General features: G+C 43.0%; 1 protein-coding gene across 5 annotated transcripts; it reads right to left on the bottom strand.

Moving 5' to 3' along the window:
• Positions 1–927: 927 nt before the first annotated feature.
• Positions 928–20,895, bottom strand: LOC124135598. 5 transcript variants are annotated; one of them, XM_046500988.2, is made up of 3 exons: positions 20,716–20,895; positions 6,928–7,082; positions 928–4,162 (listed from the first exon to the last, which is right to left on the bottom strand). In XM_046500988.2, the coding sequence occupies exon 3, from the start codon at positions 3,817–3,819 to the stop codon at positions 1,405–1,407; it is 2,415 nt and encodes an 804-aa protein (XP_046356944.2). In that variant the 5' UTR covers positions 3,820–4,162; positions 6,928–7,082; positions 20,716–20,895; the 3' UTR covers positions 928–1,404. The 5 variants fall into 5 exon arrangements, with proteins under 5 accessions (XP_046356944.2, XP_046356946.2, XP_046356945.2 ...); XM_046500990.2 differs by lacking the exon at positions 20,716–20,895 and adding an exon at positions 17,103–17,194; XM_046500989.2 differs by lacking the exon at positions 6,928–7,082.
• Positions 20,896–21,221: the final 326 nt, after the last annotated feature.

Below are 21,221 nucleotides of genomic sequence, written 5' to 3'. Positions count from 1 at the left end.
TAATTTAGGCGTATCTGGGATTCGAAAGCACGATCATAGGTTTCTGGTACGTCAAAGGGAGGCAACTCTGCACATCAAATTTGGACGACCGGGAGTCACAACATGACATGGGTTCATCTGTGCGATGACGTATTTTGTTCATAGTTTGAAGAACCTAAAGTTAAATTAATTTTTATGGTGGAAGGACACAAAAATGTTCATTCTTAATCATGCCATAATATGCTGTGCTTTAAACAGAATGAAAACATGGTACATTTACTCATTACCATTACGAAGTGACCCTCCGCAAGGCGAAAATACATTAGATGCTATGTACTGAAATGACACTACATATATCATGTTTTAGTCAAGTATTGTGTTCATCTGTAAACCAAATCGATAGTCACTTTGTGACGGAAATATTATCAGTGTACCTCATTGCATTATTGATAAATGAATGGATGCCACTGAATTATTTGACACAATGTTTTACTCAAAGAACAGTCAGAAAATTCATAATAAATAGTTGTCTTATCCTCTCATCTCGTGAGGGACGGTGGGGTAGCCTAGTGGTTAAAGCGTTCGCTCGTCCCGCCGAAGGCCTGGGTTCGATTTCCCACATGGGTGCAATGTTTGAAGCCTATTTCTGGTGTCCCCCGCCGTGAAATTGCGTGAATATTGCTAAATGCGGCGTAAAACTATACTCACTCACTCTCATCTCGTGACGTGAAGTTGACGTTTTCACTAGTGGTTATATCAATATTATGAAAATGCCACTATGTAAGATAACTCGATTAGAAGAACATGTTTGACAAGAAATGCCCCCTGACCCGTGAAGATCCTGGTAAGAATAGGTCTTCAGCAACCATCGCTTGCCGTACGTGTCGTAAGAGGCGACTAACTAACAGGCTCGCTGACTTGGTTGATGCATGTCGTATCCCAATTGCGTAGACCGATGCTCATGATGTCAATCATTGGATTGTCCTGTCCGGACTCGATTATTTACAGACCGCTGTGATACAGCTGGAATATTACTGAGTGTACATGTGGCGTTAACCAACCAACCAACAAATCTATATGACCTAACACAGAATGATTAGTTGTGCTGGGTTTTATATAAATGATGACCTGAAGAAACTGTGGAGTGTGTTTAAGTTTATCTGGTGACGATTTGTCCTCGTATTTGTTTGTATATCCCTTGTATAATAACGACGTCATCAACAAACGTTTTTGTTTTTTGTTGTCTGAAGTAATCTGGACCTGACGATCCAGTGATTGACAGCATGAGCATCGATTTTGATACGGTAGCATGCATCAAGTTAGTCGCCTTTTACGACAAGCAACGGTTGCTGAAGACCAATTATAAGCCGGTCAAACGACAGTTCATTTATAATGAATTTGACCAGATGTCAAGTACGACGATGTTCACACTAACGATTCCATAGCACCAAGTTTCACAATGAAAGGGACGACAGGTTCATTGTCCGACTGCAACTGAGTTCCACTCTGGTGAGATGTCAGCCATATTGGCTGCAGTTCAAACATGGCAGATGAATCTGAGCACGTTTCTGAGAAGGATCGTTTATGTTTGATTGGCTTAAATCTTGTTTGGCAGTTGAGCTGTAACTCTGAGTTCTCACGGACACAGGATTCAGACTTGTGTCTGTTTCTAGAAGGTCGACATGACGTCATTTCCGGATGAGGCGGAACCTCAGCTAAGAAGTCTTCAAAATTTGGTACGTCTTTTGATCGGGTGTCTGGTGGCAGTACATAAGTGCAGTCAGAGGAGTGAGATTCGCTGCTACACTGACAGCTCGGCATCGGCTGGGTATACTCAACGTTTGCTAACCACATTTTAACACAGTCTTCTTTCGTGAGTTGTCGAACTTGCTTTGTGTCCTTGACCTTGGTTCGAGACGAGCCTACACACACGGCTGTGAAGTTCGTTCCCCCAGTCAGCGACTGCGATGATGTCCTACCGGAAAGCTTTTGATGAGCGTGTCTGAACGTATTCGTACTTGCTGTCATAGTATCGTTGTCATTCCATTTGAATTCCTCGGGACTGATCACCTTAATCTCCCGAGATGCCTCGGGTTCTTTAACACCAGACTGCTTCCCGGACGTGACTAGAAAATGTGACATGGAAGGTAAACGTAGTTGTAACTTCTGCCACATTGAGCTTTTGTTAGTTCTACGCTGCACTACACATCTATTATCATTTGAAATATCACCACGAGAAGCAATAACTCCTGATGTCTCACTAGTTCCAACTAAACTAGTTCCGACTGTGTTCGTGTTCCGACTATTAGAGGAACAGATATCCAGACTGACTTCACTTCTATTTCTGGCCCTTCCATTCGTTCCAGACTTCCCCAAAATGAATTTATGTCCTTTCCTTGGTAATCTTGGCTGACTCTCCACATTAAGAGCAGCAGGCGCTTGCGACGCATATTTAGACACACGAGTTGGGTCATCGATAGAACAAGACTCTTGTGTTCCCGTTCTGTACGTTCCATAATCAGTAGGAGTGTCACTAGGCCTGGGATCCACGGATACTGTCCGCCCAGAAACACGTCCACAACACATGGATGCTTCACCACTTCGAGTTTCGCCTTCACGAAATGGTATCCTTTCTGCTACACCTTCACCTGGAAACGGCAACCTTGGAGACGATCGACTTGACTGGTCCTTTCCCCTTGCAGGGAGGCCATGTTGCGTCGTTTGAGTTTTCCCATCAGAGGTGTCGTGATGGTTATCAATATTGGAACTGATGGATGGTATTGCAGGTATGCCTTTGATGATATTGTTGCTTTCTAGGATGGTGGCCTGGTCTGGCGTTTCCGATTGGATCAGCTGTACATTTGACGGCGGAATGATGAACCCACAGCTCATGAATTTCAAAATCAGCGCACAGATGTAGAGTGCTAGAACCGTGACAATGACTATAAGTTTGGTGATATAATCATAATCCGCTTCTGCTTTCAAGAGCCACACTGCCACCATGGTAATGTTTTCAACCAGGATGACAGTATAAAAAGACACATACTTACATTGCACTTTATATATATCCTTCTCTACGAGGTCAAAAATATTCAGGAAGGATAATCCAATCCTCATGAGAACATCTTTGAGGACCAAGGACTCGCTTTTCACAGCCTTGCAGCTCATATACCCAAATATCAAGAACACCATGTGGAGGGCAAGGAGTATCAACACAAAGTATGGCGCTGCGAGATTCATTAGGACAATACACGCGAATCTGGCAGTGAGAGCAAGAGTCGTTCCCAATAGCAGCAGGAATATTCCACAGTATCTCTTGGCGTTGCCAGTGGGCACGCCAGTGTCATCGTTCCAGGAACAGGAATGGAGCTGTTCGCGGACACAGAACATGGTCAGGCTGATAGAAGCCGATAGTAGAGCTACGGACAGTGTTAAGACGGGCACGGCTTTAATAGTCATAGTAGAAAAAGTTAAGCATCCGTGAAGCGCTAGGAAAGGCAGGGTTTGAATGGCGACGTGAGTCAGTCTTAGACTCGTCATTTCCAACCAGTCTCTTTTGTCATACAGAAAGATCAGCTTCCCAAACCTCCATGCGAGGCCAAACTGACACAGGTGTAGAACAAAGCACAGCAGCTTCCCGAAGGACTTGTCCGAGAAGTCCATCGACGTTCTGACCATCATGGCTGAAGACGTGTTGGTGAGGACGAAGGAGAGCAGGATGATGACGATGTAGGTGATGAAGAAGGCCATATGGTCGTGCAGCTCGGTGGTTAGGTAGGATATAAGCAGCGTCTCCAGGTACATGGTGATGATACTTATTGTGAGTAAAGGGTTCACCATCTTGATGTACAAATATCTGATCTGCTACAGCCTTCTGTGGTATGGTCTTCCCTTCGTTAAGCTACGCATTACTGGAATCGGAATCAGTCAATCGCGTATGGTGACTTTACATCATAAGAACATCTTATGTTGTTTTATACATGCTGTTTCGGTAAGACTTTCCTTGAGCCGTGAAGTCAGGTGTTCTCACATGATTACACCTGTGTTTTAACCGTGTGCATAGCTCCATCCAACATGCCTTTGAGCTGCAGTCGAAAATAGTTGCCCGCCGCGATCAAACAGCCTTCTTAGTGCACTCATCTTCTGTGTGGTGTACGTCTGTCTGCTACTCCCAAAGCGCTACCTGCAACATCGAAAACAACTTTTGTTAAGTAAACAAGTAGACATGCCATTTTGTTGCCACAGAGCATGGCCCACAGCTTTTTCTCAACCTGTAATCTTGATAGCAAACACTGCAGGTATTTATTGAAACGGTTCTATAATAGAAGTGTTAATTGTTTTTGCTGAAAGTCGTTGCACACTTTCGATGCGAGACGGTATGACTCCACTTACCAGACGTACAATGCAAATGTATTTGTTGAAATGGTAGTATAATAGGAATCCTTTTCCCCAAATACCATGGCCTTCTTTCACAGCGGGACACCGTGACTAGACTTACCTGACTTTCACTTCTATTGGGCCAATTAACGACGTCTAAACACATGTACATCGACAATCACTTGTACAACTTCACTCTATACACCTGTGTACAGATACGCTATACCTACAGGAGTGTCCACCGTGATTCTTTATACATAAGAAGATTTAACATTAAGATAGATATCAGATTGTGTGCCCGCCACGGGTATTAAATTACATCCGGGCATTCATGTACCAAGCATGAATTTGCCACCTTGGGGTTACAGCCAGAGGTCAACTCGATCTATTGCCGAAAGGTCATATTACCCATTAAAACACAGACCAATGAATGACACATCTGAATTGGGCGTTTACCTGAAATCTTTACCTATTGTTGGCAATAAAAATGAAACGAACCCTTTCCGATCGGCAATGTTGCATGCCCACATTCATTTAGAAATGTGTTTTGACGTCCGATCTTAGGCAGTTTAGGTTATAGGTATAAATAATTAAAGGTAATAGAAGAAGAGACTTTCCATGAGAAAAAAGAAGGCGCGGCTGTTTGCGTCAACGATATGGATATTTGATCTCATGAAATTTTTGAAATACGAAATAGATATACCGAAAAGATGGTATCTTCGTAGAATGCTTGGTTAAAAAAAGTTAATCCTATTTTAATTAGAAAATAATCATGTGAATTTCAAAGAGGTGGGTGTGGGTGTGAGTGGTGGTGGTGTCAAGGGGCAAGGCCCTGTTTTACTAAAAAAAAGTACACATGCCTCGCATTGTCCGGAAAATCATAATGTGCCCTTTCCTTGCAGACACTTGTCTAAAGAATACAGTTCGTTATATTTTTCTTCGATTCAAGAATAATAATTAAGCACCTCTTTATGCTGGGAAATGGTTTTTTTTGTTTTGTTTTTTTGGTTGTTGTTTAACGCCGCACTCAGCAGTATTCCAGCAACATGACGGCGGTCTGTGGACCAGACAATCCAGTGACTGACAGCATAAGCATCGATCCTCGCAAATGGGATCGATGACATGCATCAACCAAGTCAGCGAGCCTGACCATCCGATCCAGTTAGCATTTTGACATAAACATCCATACATTTTTCAGGTAGCGGTCTTACGACACGCATGGGTTGCTGAAGACCTATTCTACCCCGGATCTTCACGGGTGCTGGGAAATGTTATTGAGCTTAACATTAAAGACAATACGTTCACCGCAAGACAAGTGGTTGCTCCCCTCGTGTCATAATGTTATGCCAGACCGCCTCCGTGGATTAGTGGTAGAGCGTCCGTCCGGAGAGCGGAAGGTCCGGGGTTCGAGACCAAAAGACGTTAAAAGATGGTTCTTGTTTTTACCCTGTCTAGCGCTCGGCATTAATGGGCACTCGCACTAAAACAAGCCGGCTCGGCTCGGAGTCAGTATACTGTGTCTGGGTGGGGTATTTATGTTAAACCTCGTCATGGTATTTCAGTGGGCTAGCAATAAAAATTCGAGACCAGTCCGGACTAGTACAAGCAGCCACACCCACACGTGCATGCACGTCGCTATATAAGTGCAATAATCGTGGACGCGACGTTAAACCCCATTTCACCTCATCTCATTTTATACCAGTCGTAACTAGCTAGCTTTAGAAAGCTGGTTAGGAATTATGCGAGTAGCACATCCTGACAATGTTACTCTTCATTCGTACAGGGGGTACGGGTGACCCAGTCGTCTAAGGCGCCGCGATTCGCTGTGCAGAGTTGCGTCCCTTGGGCACGCCAGAAACCTATGATTTTGGGTTCGAATCCCGGTTCGCCCCAATTATGTTTCTAGGTTTGTCAGCACCATACCTGTGCTCGTGGGTTTCACCGAACTGGTAAACGTCTGAGACCTGCATCACTTCGGGCTTTCCTCCAGCCAGACCATCGCGCGACAGCTGGAACAGTGAACAAGGAGCGGGGCAGTTCAGAAACTTTCAACTTTCTTGCAGCTTTTAGTAAATGGTATTATTTAAACGAGTGTTGGACCAGATTCGTGTCGTTTATTGACACGGGTCCCAGTCGTCTCAGGCGCCGCGATTCGTCGGCAGAGTTGCGTCCCTTGGACACGCCAGAAAACTATGATTGTGGGTTCGAATCCCGGTTCGCCCCAATTATGTTTCTAGGTTTGTCAGCACCATACCTGCTTCACTTCTGGCTTTCCTCCCACATTAAGCTGACACGCCGTGATATAACTGGAATACTGTTAAAAGCGGCGTTAAACCCAACTCACTCACTCACTCATTCGTACAATTCCAAACAACCTTTCTCATACCGGTATCATCTCTTTGTGTGTATTCGTGCTAAATCCATTAACCTTCTCTTTATAATATAGTTTTATGAAACATCCCATTCTAATCCAAAGAATATTTGACACATTTCGTACAGAGGAAATCCAATCAAGATACATACACGATAAGAACAAACAGTATATGATAGTATATGGTTAAACACACATACCCGATCTGATACTGCCCGTCCAGGGTTCCCCTCTACTGTTCAGGGTAGATCAATACCCTTGTTTCCCAAGGGACATGATTATACGGTATGGTCGTGGTGTCGCTACCCGTCTAACACTGCCTCGTTTACACACGGCTTTACCGTGGTTTATCAATCTACAATGAGAATGTCATTCATACACTCCAGCGCTATATATGACAGAAAAGGCTGAGCTTGATTACAGTTTTGACCCGCTTTAACTACTCCGACAGGGAACAATTTATTGGCTAATCCTTTTGATATATGGGAATAGACCAACTTGATAAATACAATTTCAACAATGAGCTTCATATTAAAAGTTCAATGGTTATCTCGTTTTCGGAGAGAGCCAAATTAAAAAAAGATATTGAGGAACTATTACAATCTCCTGCCCTATATAAGGTGATGTATTACATGAAGTTTGAGGAGAATAAATCGGGATATAAGAACAGCGTATTAAGACATATTACGTTGTAATTACAACAGGATTAGCACCCGTGTAAGGGAAATAAACTGCTTGTTATTTCTGTTCACGGCTATCGGCACAATTTCAATATAGGCCAGAGGTCCCGTGTTCTTTATCAGACGTGTCTCGGCTTCGATATTAATGTCACTCTGAGGATGTAAATAAATGAGATCCGAATTGCACTTTTATACGTTGAAACGTACAACACTTCTGTGGCCAGTCCAGATCAGTGTTGTTTGTAGGGCGTCTTAAAGCGAGACTACTTATTCTTTCAAAGAGTTTTATGGTTGACATATGGTGGACATTTTCAAATTTGACGCATCAGAGACAAAAAATATGTCCGATTATGTCCAGGTCCCTATTTGAACTTGTATCATAAGTTCTCGTGTATTTTTAGGTGAACAATTGATTTGCCTGTGCATGTGTTTGTGACAAGAGCCACCGGTGGGACGGGATGCGCTCATCTTTTCACGAACAACCGGTATCAGAACTATTTGATAGTGATTCATAAACACATGCTCATAACGTCGTAGCAGATATTTTTTATGATTATGGAAATGTTTTTTTTTGCTTTTAATTACTTTTAATTATACTTAATTATCATTAGCGTTGCGGACACTGAACAGTGGCCTTGTTATACACGTTGTTCCTTATACACATGATTCAGAAAAAAAATTTTTTGAAGACAAAATAAGTTAATCTTTTACCTTTAAGAATCTGTTTTCTAACAATCTTGACTTTGATCCTTAATTATGCAAATATCCGGATGGATGCTGATTAACTACGTATCATAATGACTATTTGTTTATATTTGATATTTCAGTGTGTACCAGCACTGTCACGCTGTAGCATTTTGACATAAACATCCATACATTTTTCAGGTAGCGGTCTAAATGTATTAAGATAACCATATATTGTACTGATGCAACACCTGTTCTGCCAGTGCTGTAAAAGATGCTCGTACATTGGGACTAGGTTATAGTCATGCTGTAAACATTGTTATTTGTCATCACATTTGAATCTGGTGGAAATCACACGCAACAAAACAAATGAATAAAAAAAATGAATTAGTAAGTATGGATTTTATGCCACTTTCAGTTAATGTCTTTGCAGTTGATCATTTACTGTTAGACTGATATATAGTCGAACCCCGTTGTCTCGAATTCGGATGTGTCGAATTCCCGGTTCTGTCGAACTCACTGTCGGATCCCAGCAAATTCTTACTATTTTTATTGCTTTTACAAACTGGGGGCACGGGTGGCCCAGTCGCTCTAAGGCGCCGCGATTCGCTGTGCAGAGTTGCGTCCCTTGGGCACCCCAGAAACCTATGATTGTGGGTTCGAATCCCGGTTCGCCCCGAATATGTTTCTTGGTTTGTCAGCACCATACCCGTGCTCGTGGTTTCACCGAAGTGGTAAACTTGCATCTCTTCGGGCTTTCCTCCCACATCAAGCTGCCACGCCGTGATATAACTGGAAGACCGTTAAAAGCGACGTTGAACCCAACTCACTCACACTCACTATTACAAACCAGATGTGTCGAACCCAGGATAAATTGAACTCCGGGAGTTCAAGACTACAAGATCGACTGCACATGATAATATATGAGTTTGCATAATAACAACAGAGTGAATGAAACTTACTGGGCTACCAACTGTCCTGGCTAAGCACCTCTTCAAATCTTATACTAACTAATGGTCGGAAAAGTACGGCAGTTTCAGTTCTTTTCAAGTCTTGTAAAAACGTCGTCCTCAGATAAACTCCTTGATCCCCCTGATAACCCTCGCGCACAGTTACGACAAACGTTGTTGGACACGGTCTCCGTCGTAAGACACCACGTTATCAGGGAGTAATCTGCAACACGCGCAGCGCCTGCATGCCTCTCCTCTGGGAAACAGTCACCTATCGACCTAGTCCCGACATTCCGGGGAACTGGTCGGACGTCCCAGTATCACCGGTTGGGGAACAGGGCTCCTCAATGGCCATTGGTCACAACCCGACCTTTTCCGTAACCTGCAAGAAGACTCGTCCCCCCTATCGATGAATGTCAAATACGACAAACCAATCAGAATGCGCGTATGACTTCAAATACTTCGTTCAAAGAATTCCCCAGGAACTAAAAAATTTACCAGAGACCATATAATCTATTATATGGTCTCTGATTTTACATATATCTTGCATTTAAAAAATACCCAAGATATAGTAAAATGTGTTCAATCACACTGTATAATAATGTAAGTCCCGATGTGTTTTCAATTGCATCTGGAATATATAGGATAGGGGAAATAAACGTGGATCATTGCGCAACGGGTTGACAATTATTTTAGCTACGACCGTTTGGGCTTAGACGGAACCAAGTCGCAAAAATGGCCACGAGAAGGGCACGAATCGCTTTTCGGCTTGTCCCGGAATAACACGAGCTGGTAACGAATACTCAATGGCGTGCGTGGCAACTGATTCGTGTCCCGTGCCTGGTCTTGTGTATAGAAGTCAAACAGAACTCTGATTTAATAGATGAGAACAATAGGGTTGACAGCTCTACATACGCATAGGATCCGTTTGATTAGGTTACATGACATGCAGAGACTAAACTAGTTCCTCAGTTGGTCCCCGCAGTATTCTTTGCGCTTTACGACTCTTGCTCAAAGGATGTTTTATCAGGGTGACAGTATTCAAGGTCTTCACAAGGCTTTCAAAAAATTCTATTGTATAGGATAGTTCTATTGTACGTGGAGGATATTACAAGACTGACGCATCAGCGACCAAAATGACGTCTGATGCAATTCCTTATTTTCACTACCATATGGACACCATGAAGTCATACAGAAGACACAGCCATATGAAAATTATGTTAGGAGTGTATTCCCATGTTCACATGTTTCTAACCTTATAGCAATTAAACGATATGGTTGAGAGTGACAAAATAATATTGTCAATGTCAGCACTATTCTAAGTCTTTCGGGGCGGCCTGTAGACAATCGAGTATTTGGCCAGGCAAACCAGTGACTGACGGCATACCTAACGATCCACGTCAAAGGGGTACAATGTCGCGCTATAGGGGTACAATGTCGCGCTATATGGGTACAATGTCACGCCATGGGGGTACAATGTCACGTCATAGGGGTTTAATGTCACACCATGGGGGTTCAATGTCACACCATGGGGGTACAATGTCGCGCTATAGGGATACAATGTCGCGCTATGGGGGTACAATGTCGCGCTATTGGGGTATAATGTCGCGCTATAGGGGTACAATGTCACGCCATGGGGGTACAATGTCGCGCCATAGGGGTTCAATGTCACATTATGGGGGTTCAATGTCACACCATTGGGGTACAATGTCGCGCTATAGGGATACAATGTCACGCAATGGGGGTACAATGACACGTCAAAGGGGTACAATGTCACACCATGGGGGTTCAATGTCACACCATGGGGGTACAATGTCGCGCTATAGGGATACAATGTCGCGATATGGGGGTACAATGTCGCGCTATGGGGGTACAATGTCGCGCTATAGGGATACAATGTCACGCAATGGGGGTACAATGACACGTCAAAGGGGTACAATGTCACACCATGGGGGTTCAATGTCACACCATGGGGGTACAATGTCGCGCTATAGGGATACAATGTCGCGCTATGGGGGTACAATGTCGCGCTATGGGGGTACAATTTCGCGCTATAGGGGTACAATGTCACGCCATGGGGGTACAATGTCGCGCCATTGGGGTTCAATGTCACACCATGGGGTTGAATGTCACACCATGGGGGTACAATGTCGCGCTATAGGGATACAATGTCACGCCATGGGGGTACAATGACACGTTAAAGGGGTACAATGTCGCGCTATAGGGGTACAATATCACGCCATGGGGGTACAATGTCACGTCATAGGGGTACAATGTCGCGCTATAGGGGTACAGTGTCACGCCATGGGGGTACAATGTCGCGCTATTGGGGTACAATGTCACGCCATAGGGGTACAATGTCGCGCTATAGGGGTACAATGTCACGCCATGGGGGTACACTGTCGCGCCATAAGGGTACAATGTCGCGCTATAGAGGGGTACAATGTCACGCCATTGGGGTTACAATCATAGGGGTACAATGTCACGCCATAGGGGTACAATATCGCGCTATAGGGGTACAATGTCACGTCATAGGGGTACAATGTCACGCCATAGGGGTACAATGTCACGCCATTGGGGTACAATGTCACGCCATGGGGATACAAAGTCACGCCATAGGGGTACAATGTCACGCCATAGGAGTACAGTGTCACATAGGGGTACAATGTCACGCCATGGGGGTACAATGTCGCGCCATAGAGGTACAATGTCACGCCATAGGAGTACAATGTCACGAAGAAGACATGCAGAAGACGTGATGTGGTTTTGTCCATTGCGAAACACATCGAATAAGATTCGACCCCGAAAAACAACATTGTTGTGTTTGATTACCTCAGGCCGAAGTACACAGAACAGATTTGGTTTGTGTGGCCCTTTTGCCCAATATTCCTTAAAAAATCGAAAAGGCGTTTTCAAGGTGTTTCAGCTGTTGATGTAGCCCGTTGTTGTGCAATACTCCAAGCGACACCATGAATGGGCTTTAGACATATTTCCAATAGAACATAATTTTTCGGTACCACTAGGCTTACCCACCGCCCCCAAAATGCTACGTGTTTACTATCTACCAGCAACAGGTGGGTCGCCATACTGTAACGCCCTCAGCACACAGTGTTGCTGTTAAAGGTACCCTGTAAGATAAATCGCTAACATCAATATCAGATGAACATGGTCATTTACACGGTATTCATTCAGTGCTATCCCTGTATACACATTTACATACATAGTAATCTCGAGTAGCATCAAATGTCTAGAGGAGTCCTTCGATCAACTTGCCCAATTAACCTGTCATTCAACACGAATACCGTTCCGTCCTTTGTAATGCGCGTTGTATTTACGTCTGTCTGTCTGTCTGTCTGTATGTATGTATGTGTTGTGGTGTTATGAGTGAGTGAGTTGGGTTTAACGCCGCGTTTAACAGTATTCCAGTTATATCACGGCGTGTCAGCTTAATGTGGGAGGAAAGCCCGAAGTGATGCAGGTCTCAGACGTTTACCACTTCGGTGAAGCCCACGAGCACGGGTATGGTGCTGACAAACCTAGAAACATGATCGGGGTGAACCGGGATTCGAACCCACAATCATAGGTGCCCAAGGGACGCAACTCTGCGCAGCGATTCGCGGCGCCTTAATCGACTGGGCCACCACCCGTCCCCCTTGTGGTGCTAAGGTATATAAAGGGGTTGAGGTTGTATCGGTGGCCATTTGGTCCAAGGCAGTAATAAATATATTATCAGAATTTCATTTATTATTTTTCGAAATGCATTATATTTTTTTTTACAGTTTATATCCTGTGGACATAAATTGTTGACGGATGTTATTCACATCAAGCATGAATGTTTTCAAGGACGAAGAATATTGTGTATTTCATAAAGTAAACACAAGACAGAATTATTTTTCGCCTGTAGGTACTACCTAACTAATGTATTATGGCCTAACAGTTAAGGGTGAGTGAGTATGGTTTTGCGCCGCTTTTAGCAATTATCCAGCAATATCTCGGCGGGGGACACCAGAAATGGGCTTCACACATTGTAGCCATGTGGGGAATCGAACCCGGGCCTTCGGGGTGATGAGCAAACGCTTTAACCACAGGGCAACCCCGCCGACCGTAACAGAGAAGATCCAGCAGCGACTATATGGCGACAATTCTGTTGTTATTCTGTCACATTCATGACATATTTTAGGAAGGCTTGAATGAATTCTTATATTTTTGCAGCAACTCCCAATTTGATTGCAACTGGGGAAGCCCCGAAGAACTGTTCTTGAGTATGTATCAAACCCTGATATAGAAGGCTTTGCAAATATTAGACGTCAACGCCAGGGATGACCAGTCTCGATTATCTGCCGAATAAGATTCCATTGGGCGTAAAAGGCAAAATACTGATACCAGTTATACAAATGGATCACTGAAAATGGTAAGAATACTCTGCTCCACCAGTAGCACGCGCCACACTAGTACTCACACAACTTGCATAAAATAAACGTCCCACCCAGCAATACCCCTGCCATACAACGACGGTCGGTCAACAATCGAATCCTGTGACACTATAGCACGTTTACTGATTTAATTGAAATTAAAAACGAAATTAAATTTAAATTACATGAACTAATGTGATAGTTCTAGGAGACGAGATTATATATTTTTAACAATTTGTCAGTTACAATAAATTTGTCGTTAAGTAATAACGAAACCTAATTGTTGCACATTCTTATCCGGTTACATTCGTGACAAAGTCTTAGTAATAGTCCAGCAATGTTCGAGCCATATGACCGCAAGGGACACCAAATATTATCTTACCTGACATTAAAATACAAAGCTTATGATTGGTTAAGGAGCGGGCAATAATTTGCCATGTCGCCCGCTCATGTAGCCCGCTGAGAATCAATCGGAACACACCTTAGGTAACTTGCTTTTCACGCGTAAGTATGGTTAAATGAAATAGACCGATGTTTATCCGAATGCATTGGGTAAAGGGGAGTCACTCTTCGTGTGCATCGTCTGCTAGCTGTGAAAATGACTGAAGTCATTCCGTGAAACTTCGGACATCTATTCCGGGTCTGTCTGTATGAATGAATTTCGGTGAAATATACTCACTGTCAACCGATCCCACGGGGCATATGGTGTGATGTACCCTGTGTGTGAGCCTACGAACCCTCGCCTAATGGCTCGGGGTACATCGCACCACATACCTCACGAAATCGGTTGACAACTATTATTGACTTCGAATGTTGTACCCATGCAAGGAATCGAACCCGGTCTTCTGAGGGTCCAGCAAAACCCGTCCCTTGTAATAATGTATATATTTGTTTAATTTTGATTGTACTAATATATTGTACTAAGTGCTCATAGTGCAATTGGGGGCACGGGTGGCCCAGTCGTCTAAGACGCCGCGATTCTCTGTGCAGAGTTGCGTCCTATGATTACGGGTTCGAATCCCGGTCGCCCCGATTATGTTTCTAGGTTTGTCAGCACCATACCCGTGCTCGTAGGTTTCACCGAAGTGGTAAATTACAAAATAGTGATGAAAATGAAATGAATGGATCACTGAAAATCAGTGTCACGTGGTGTTCGCAAAGCCGACAGGAATAGTTATCTCAATTGTTCAAACGGATTAATGTGACGACAGTGTGATTTGCTTCTCTTGGATGTGTAACATCACAATCGATACTGTTAATACCCTTTCCTTTGATCTCAATGCAAATATTAAACACGCATTCTGATCTTTATAGTCATCGAAATAACACTGTAACTAAAGCAGTCAGCTTGACATCATATGACATTCCCTGACGTGCAATGATTCGCCATTTGGAGTTGCATAAGCGACAGTCCAGACTAGACTGGTTTGCCTGCCCAACAGCGCTTGCGCTCCTCGCTGCTTTCCATTGCAGCCAGAGCAGAGCTTTGGGCGAACCAGTCTACAGTCAAAACTCCCTTCCGCCGCTGGTTCCAGGTTCAATGTTTCACTTTCATTTAAAAACGGTCCTTTACTATTAAATATCAGAATACACATGTTGTGTAGGGTTTGTTACTTTGAATCTTGTTTTGTATGTTTATACGTATTTATATAATGTTTTGATATATTCACATAACCCCGTTATACTGGGCAGCTCTGTTCCAAGCTAAATAAATTAGACATTTTACTCTGACTTTAGAGGGACCGGTCATATAGTAAAGGGGTGTGTGGGCTGGTGTGTTTGTGTGTCCGTGCGTGCGTGTTGTGAGGTATGTGTGTGTGTGTGTGTGTGTGTGTGTGTGTGTGTGTGTGTGGTGTGTGGTGTGTGTGTGTGTGGGGGGGGGGGGGGGGGGGGGGGGGGGGGTATGATACACTAACCTACTGAAAATAATTATCCTCCCCTAAAGCTTGTCATATTTTTGGATGACCCTCCAAATGTCTTCATGTCCAAACCATGTCCTCGCGTAATAACGAGGTATCACTTTATATGTATTTGAACATTTTGTTCGAGCAGTAGTTCCCTATCGGAGTAGTATACACACTGCCCTAATAAGTATAAAACACAATGCATGAACAGTAAGGTTTTGTCTATGCCCTCTTTGAACCTAGATATTATCGCAAATATACCATACGTGAACTGGTATATCCTCTTGCCAATTGTATTCGCGTTTACCAGTTTGGCCCAACAATCATATAAACATCAGCGTTGTCTCAATGGCTGCGACTCTATCCGATGTGTTAATGCACGTACATAATATTTGTACTGCTAATTCCTCGTGTCACTCGAGCTGTAATGTACAACCGTGTTTAACACAGCGTCTAAACCCGGACAGCTGATTGCTGAGATAAGATTAACTTAAATCAGCTGGTAAGTCTTAAGACAACCAACGCGGCGCGACTAAGTCTTCGGGAGGACCTCTTCATGGTGTGTTTATGACACTGGGATCTGTGTTACATTCTTCACTGTCGCCCATGTAACTAGTTCTCGGGGCGCGTTTAGCTCAGCTGGGTTAAAGGTTCGTTGTAATGCCTTAACTAGGTGTCATATATGTTTAACTTTTCAACACCTCGAAAACGCTGATCAATTGTTTCATTTATGTAAAAAAAGATTTTCTACGTTTTAGCATTGTCCGCTTCATTTTTTTGCGGTCAGGGATACTTAAAGGGATACTCAAAGACTTGAATACCAACGGTAACACGTGACCTAATTACGTCACTGGCATTACCCTTTTTCACACGAGTATCATAACCACCGCTAGTAGTGAGGGAGTTAATATTTAACGTCGCATCCGTCACCGCTAGGAAGTATGCGTAGACACATAAATGTGCGCTAAAGTAGTTAGTACAAATTAAAAAGCGGCCTTTTTTGGATTAAGCAATGTATGGACTGAATGCTGTATTATGTGTTAATACGTCAGTCACCTTTATTTACGCTGAATGTTATGTTATTTTATTCGTTTATTTACTAACACTATAAAACAGCTTTTCCAAACCTGAAACCACATGGCTACGATCCCAAAATGGTATCACTAGAAATAGACCACAGAGTTTCGGTTTGATTTTAAACATGGCCACCGCAGGAGACATACTGAATTAGCTCAGTCAATTTTCCACCTGATTTCTGACGGTTTGATATAAATTCTTAAGGTGACAGGTCATGCAAGTCACTTTTTGTACTGATGTAATTTTGACTTTTTACGACTCGGGTATGAGGCTGACACACCAAGGTTCTTAATCGGGGCGATTCGAACTCAAGATCAGCGGATCCAGGTAGTAACTCCGACTATTGGGCCACTCCAGTTCCCATCATTCACGCCCCCACTCCCGTCTCTTTTGTGTCAGAACAAACTCCGGTATGTAAATACTATATACTTCACAACTTTTGATTGGGATGTTGCACATGCCCAAGTGGCAACTTGACAGATTGCTTGTAGATGTTGTCATGCAAATAGCATTTATTGCTGCATTGGGATTGACAACCTTCCAGCATCAATTGTCAGTCCAGACTCGATTATGTACAGACCACCGTCATGTAGCTGGAATATTGCTAAGTGCGGCGTTACACAACAAACAAACAAACAAACAAACCCGAGATGAGAAGTACATCTTACCCTGATTATGAAGAGGCATGTCCGTCCCTAGTCGTCGGAACAACAGGCTAGTGTACTATACTTTAGACGTAATACATTCATACGAGGAAGCAACTATAACACATTCCGCTACACGAAACAACATTGTTCGCATAAAACTTTTCCTCCCCTAATTAAACAACCGCATTCCAAGCTGAACAATCTCCGATCAAGGAACCAATTCATTTAACATATTTGATATCTCCACACCTTGCCCTGTGTAAATAATGCATCCACCCAACTGGGATAACAAGGTACGGCCTGTGTTGCCTATCATAAGATACACGTACAGTGAAACCCCGCTAATCCGGACTCTTCCCTCTCCAGTCATGCCGGATTAAAGAATCATGGTTTAAAGTATTGTCCCATGAAGTGTATACTGCTTGCGTTCGACTTAAAAACCCAGATGAACCCGTGTTGACAAAGGTATCCCAAGTTAACCTTGGTTGACCAATGTCAGCTCATGTTAAGTAAACTGATTTATGTCATGTGAACGTCCAGGGTAGAATAGGTCTTCAGCAACCCATTCTTGCCGTAAAAGGCGACTATGCTTGTTGTAAGAGGCGACTGACGGGATCGGGTGGTCAGGCTCGCTGACTTAGTTGAAGCATGTAATCAATCCCAATTGTGTGGATCACTTCGGGCTTTCCTCCAACATTTAGCTGACACGCCGTGACATAACTGGAATACTGTTAAAAGCGGCGTTAAACCAAACTCACTCACTCACTCCAGCCTTTATCTCGCAGTTGTTCAATAACGCAATCGTGTCACCACAACTATCTTAGTCTATGTTATGTAAGGAATGGCAGAGCCCAGTTGGTGGCTACCTGATGTACGAGGTCTCATCTAACACCCCTGTGGGTGTTCCAGGTCAGGACAGGTGCCCCATGCTTTCGTAAGAGGTAATTAAAATGTTGGATAGAGTAGTCAAGTTGTGCCCTAATGGCGTCGGTTGTTGCTCATATGAAAAAAACGTTAGCCTGGCCCGGACTTGACAGGCTGCCTTGACATAGTTGGACAATTGCTGACTGCGGCTTTGAACAACATTCACTCACCGACCCTCACTCTCCCACTCACCCACCCACTCACCCACCCACTCACCCATCTAATGAGGACCTTCTCTATGGTTGTTACCGCAGTGTTAACGTTCTCCTGTTGCTGGTTGTATCTGGGCTGTGGCCGATCAACGAACAAAGACAGAAAGCTGATCTCACCCCACCCACACTACAGCTTGTACTTTTTTTGTTGTAAAATATTGAACGTCATAACCTCTACATGTTTCTTACCGGATTAACAGCCATCGAGATTTTTAACGATCCCCTGTTGTAACCAGAAACTGACGGTTCGACATGGGTCATGTTTATACGCTTAATGTTAAAGCTAAAGAAAGAGTTAACTTTACAAGGTTACAAGCGCCGTGGGAATTCCTGGTTAGAATTGGCTCCCAATGACCTATATATCGTCTAATTGGATCGATGGTCAGGCTCGTTGACTTGTTGCTTGCGTGTCATGCTCATAATATCAATCACTTATATGTCTGGTTAGATTGGTTTATTAACAGGCCGACGTATAGCTGGAATATTCCAGGTTAAACATAAAACAAATAAACAAACACGGATCACAAAGCCTCGGTGAACCTATTCCTACTTTTATAAAATCCCAAACCACCGTAATGCGTTAATCATACAGTGTCACCTTAAGGGGTATTTATGCGAATGTAAACACATTCACTACAACTACAGAGAGGACTAAAGTGCGAGATAAGATAGTCTGCAGGCGTCGGCATCTTATGTTGACACGCTAGTCCCTTCTGTGCGATATCTTAATGTTTTTTCTCCATGGAGGGGACTTACAAATGGTGTTTGCGTACCTTGTGACACCGACATTCATATGGTTAGAAACGAAGAGCCCTCGTGTCGATGATTTTTTCAACGCGGTCGATAAACATAAACATTTGATTGCTAATGTCCATACAGTTTTTGTAACTGATATGTTAAGTCTATCTTTTATTAAATGAAAAACGGAACAAAACCAATTGTTAAAATTTACCACCAAAAATACGCTACTTCGTTTCGTTACCTTTCCAAATCGACTTTTTAAAAATGCCATCACAACGTTCAAGGTGGTAATGACATAAACAGTGTATGCGTACATGTGTTTTAATATAACGAGATCTGTGTGGCAGGTGTCGATTAAGCTAAACAATATTACTTGTGTCTACAACATTTTTGTTTTGAATACAAACAGTCAACGGCAATACATAATCTATATTTGCCCCTTTTATCGCAGGTAACAAATCTCTACATCACAATAAGCTGCCATCGGATCAGCGGAGGTAGAGTTACGTTATAAATCAATATACTCCCAATTAGGTCTGCGAGTATTGTGTGAAGAAGTCACAATGCTGCAGATACAATGTCCAATCAATATTGGGCGAAACATTATTACGAGGCGGTCGATTGAATACCGTGAGATAGGCGGCCTAGTCTCTCGCTGTATCTCGCAGTATCCCGCTGCATCCGAGATTTACAGCTCAATCATACACCAAAATGATATTATCTTGACAATGGTATTCGTTTTGAGATTTTTAAAAAGTTTCTGACTATTCTGTTGGAACGAACGATAAAATATAGTATTTAATAATTTTTAAATATTAATTTATATTGGTTTTTTTATTAAACAATATGGTTGCGAATTTGTAAAGCCAAATCATTGTTCGTTTGTGTTTTAGAAGTAAAATCAGAAGATAAACAGATAGTATATAGGTATTATTCTAACCGAACTGTGAGACTATATAGATACACTTAGGTTAAAGGGGGGTTATTATGAAATGCTTATTTTCATGGATACACTGCATTTGAAACCATAGTTCAAACGCTGTGTTTGAATGCTTCTCGTCAACACAAAGGTTAAGCCATGGTTGAAGAAGGGGCTGCTGCCCTAGACATTTCTCTTTTGGCAGTTTGGGATAACGAGAACGTTAGTTCCACGATAAGAGACTTAACCATAAGTATTGATGAGAACAATGCTTACCCCGACGTCAGACGTACAATCATGGTCATAGACTCATATATAAATATTGATCTGGCTGAGAGGTGAACATCAGAATGACGCAATGGATTGAATATTACATGAGGCGAAGGCCACACGGCTCTTGAACCCAGGAATAGTCTCAGCAGCTATTGATGCTGGTTCAACATTCAATGATTAATGAACAAACATAGGCGTACGGGCATTACAAACGCGATTTAATCAGAATGATTCCAAGATGCACGTCAATGCTAGAATCGAGTATTGAAGTCACACAATATCAACAGTGCCATTGGAACAAACAATGACAGACCCCTGTTGGTTTGACCATTTCCACAAAAGACGAATGACCAGTACAGATCTCGACTGACCAGAGCAAATAACACACGCGATACGAGAAAATAGCGCTATGTACAAAGAAATATTGTAGTTTGCATTTAGACGTTCTCTGCAATGCTATGTTATAGAAGTGTACGTTGTAACTTTTTTTCTACATCACTCTGATCCACAGTGTTGTGAGCGTGGAACGATTACAGAGCAACACTAATCAGGACTGTTTACCTACCCCGCTATGTCCGTCCTTCCTCCTTCGCTCCTGTGATCTGATTACAACCTGCCGGGAAATATCAACGACTGAATAATTTATCAACTCTGCCGACACCTGTCACTCGAATTAGCGCTGCATATCCCACAAATATGTGTATGTTTTACCCAGGTAGGCTCTTGTATCCGGGTGTGGATCCCCTTATAGTGAAGGTTTTGTTGGTGCGTTTGAGCGAGTTTGAACACCGAGTAGGTTTAAAATGGGAACAGGTACATATTCTGTTTGTTTTTAACGCCGCACTCAGCAATGGAACAGCTATTTTATGGCTGTCTGTAAATAATCGTGTCTGGATCAGATAACCCAGTGATTGACATCATGAGCATCACTCTACGCAAGTAGGATACAATGTATTCTGGAGGCACTTGAGTTAGTTGCTAAAACTGCCGCTAGGTGTCTACATTGTCCTCTAGTTTTTGTCAAGTTTAGCGAAGCAGGATGTGATCTATGGATGCGTAATGTTGTTTTGC

The sequence above is a fragment of the Haliotis rufescens genome, unplaced genomic scaffold, assembly GCF_023055435.1.
Source record: "Haliotis rufescens isolate VD_foot unplaced genomic scaffold, xgHalRufe1.0.p SCAF_2, whole genome shotgun sequence".
NCBI lineage: Eukaryota > Metazoa > Mollusca > Gastropoda > Lepetellida > Haliotidae > Haliotis > Haliotis rufescens.
The sequence above is the reverse complement of the archived record's forward strand: the minus strand, read 5'-3'. Positions and strand labels throughout refer to the sequence as shown.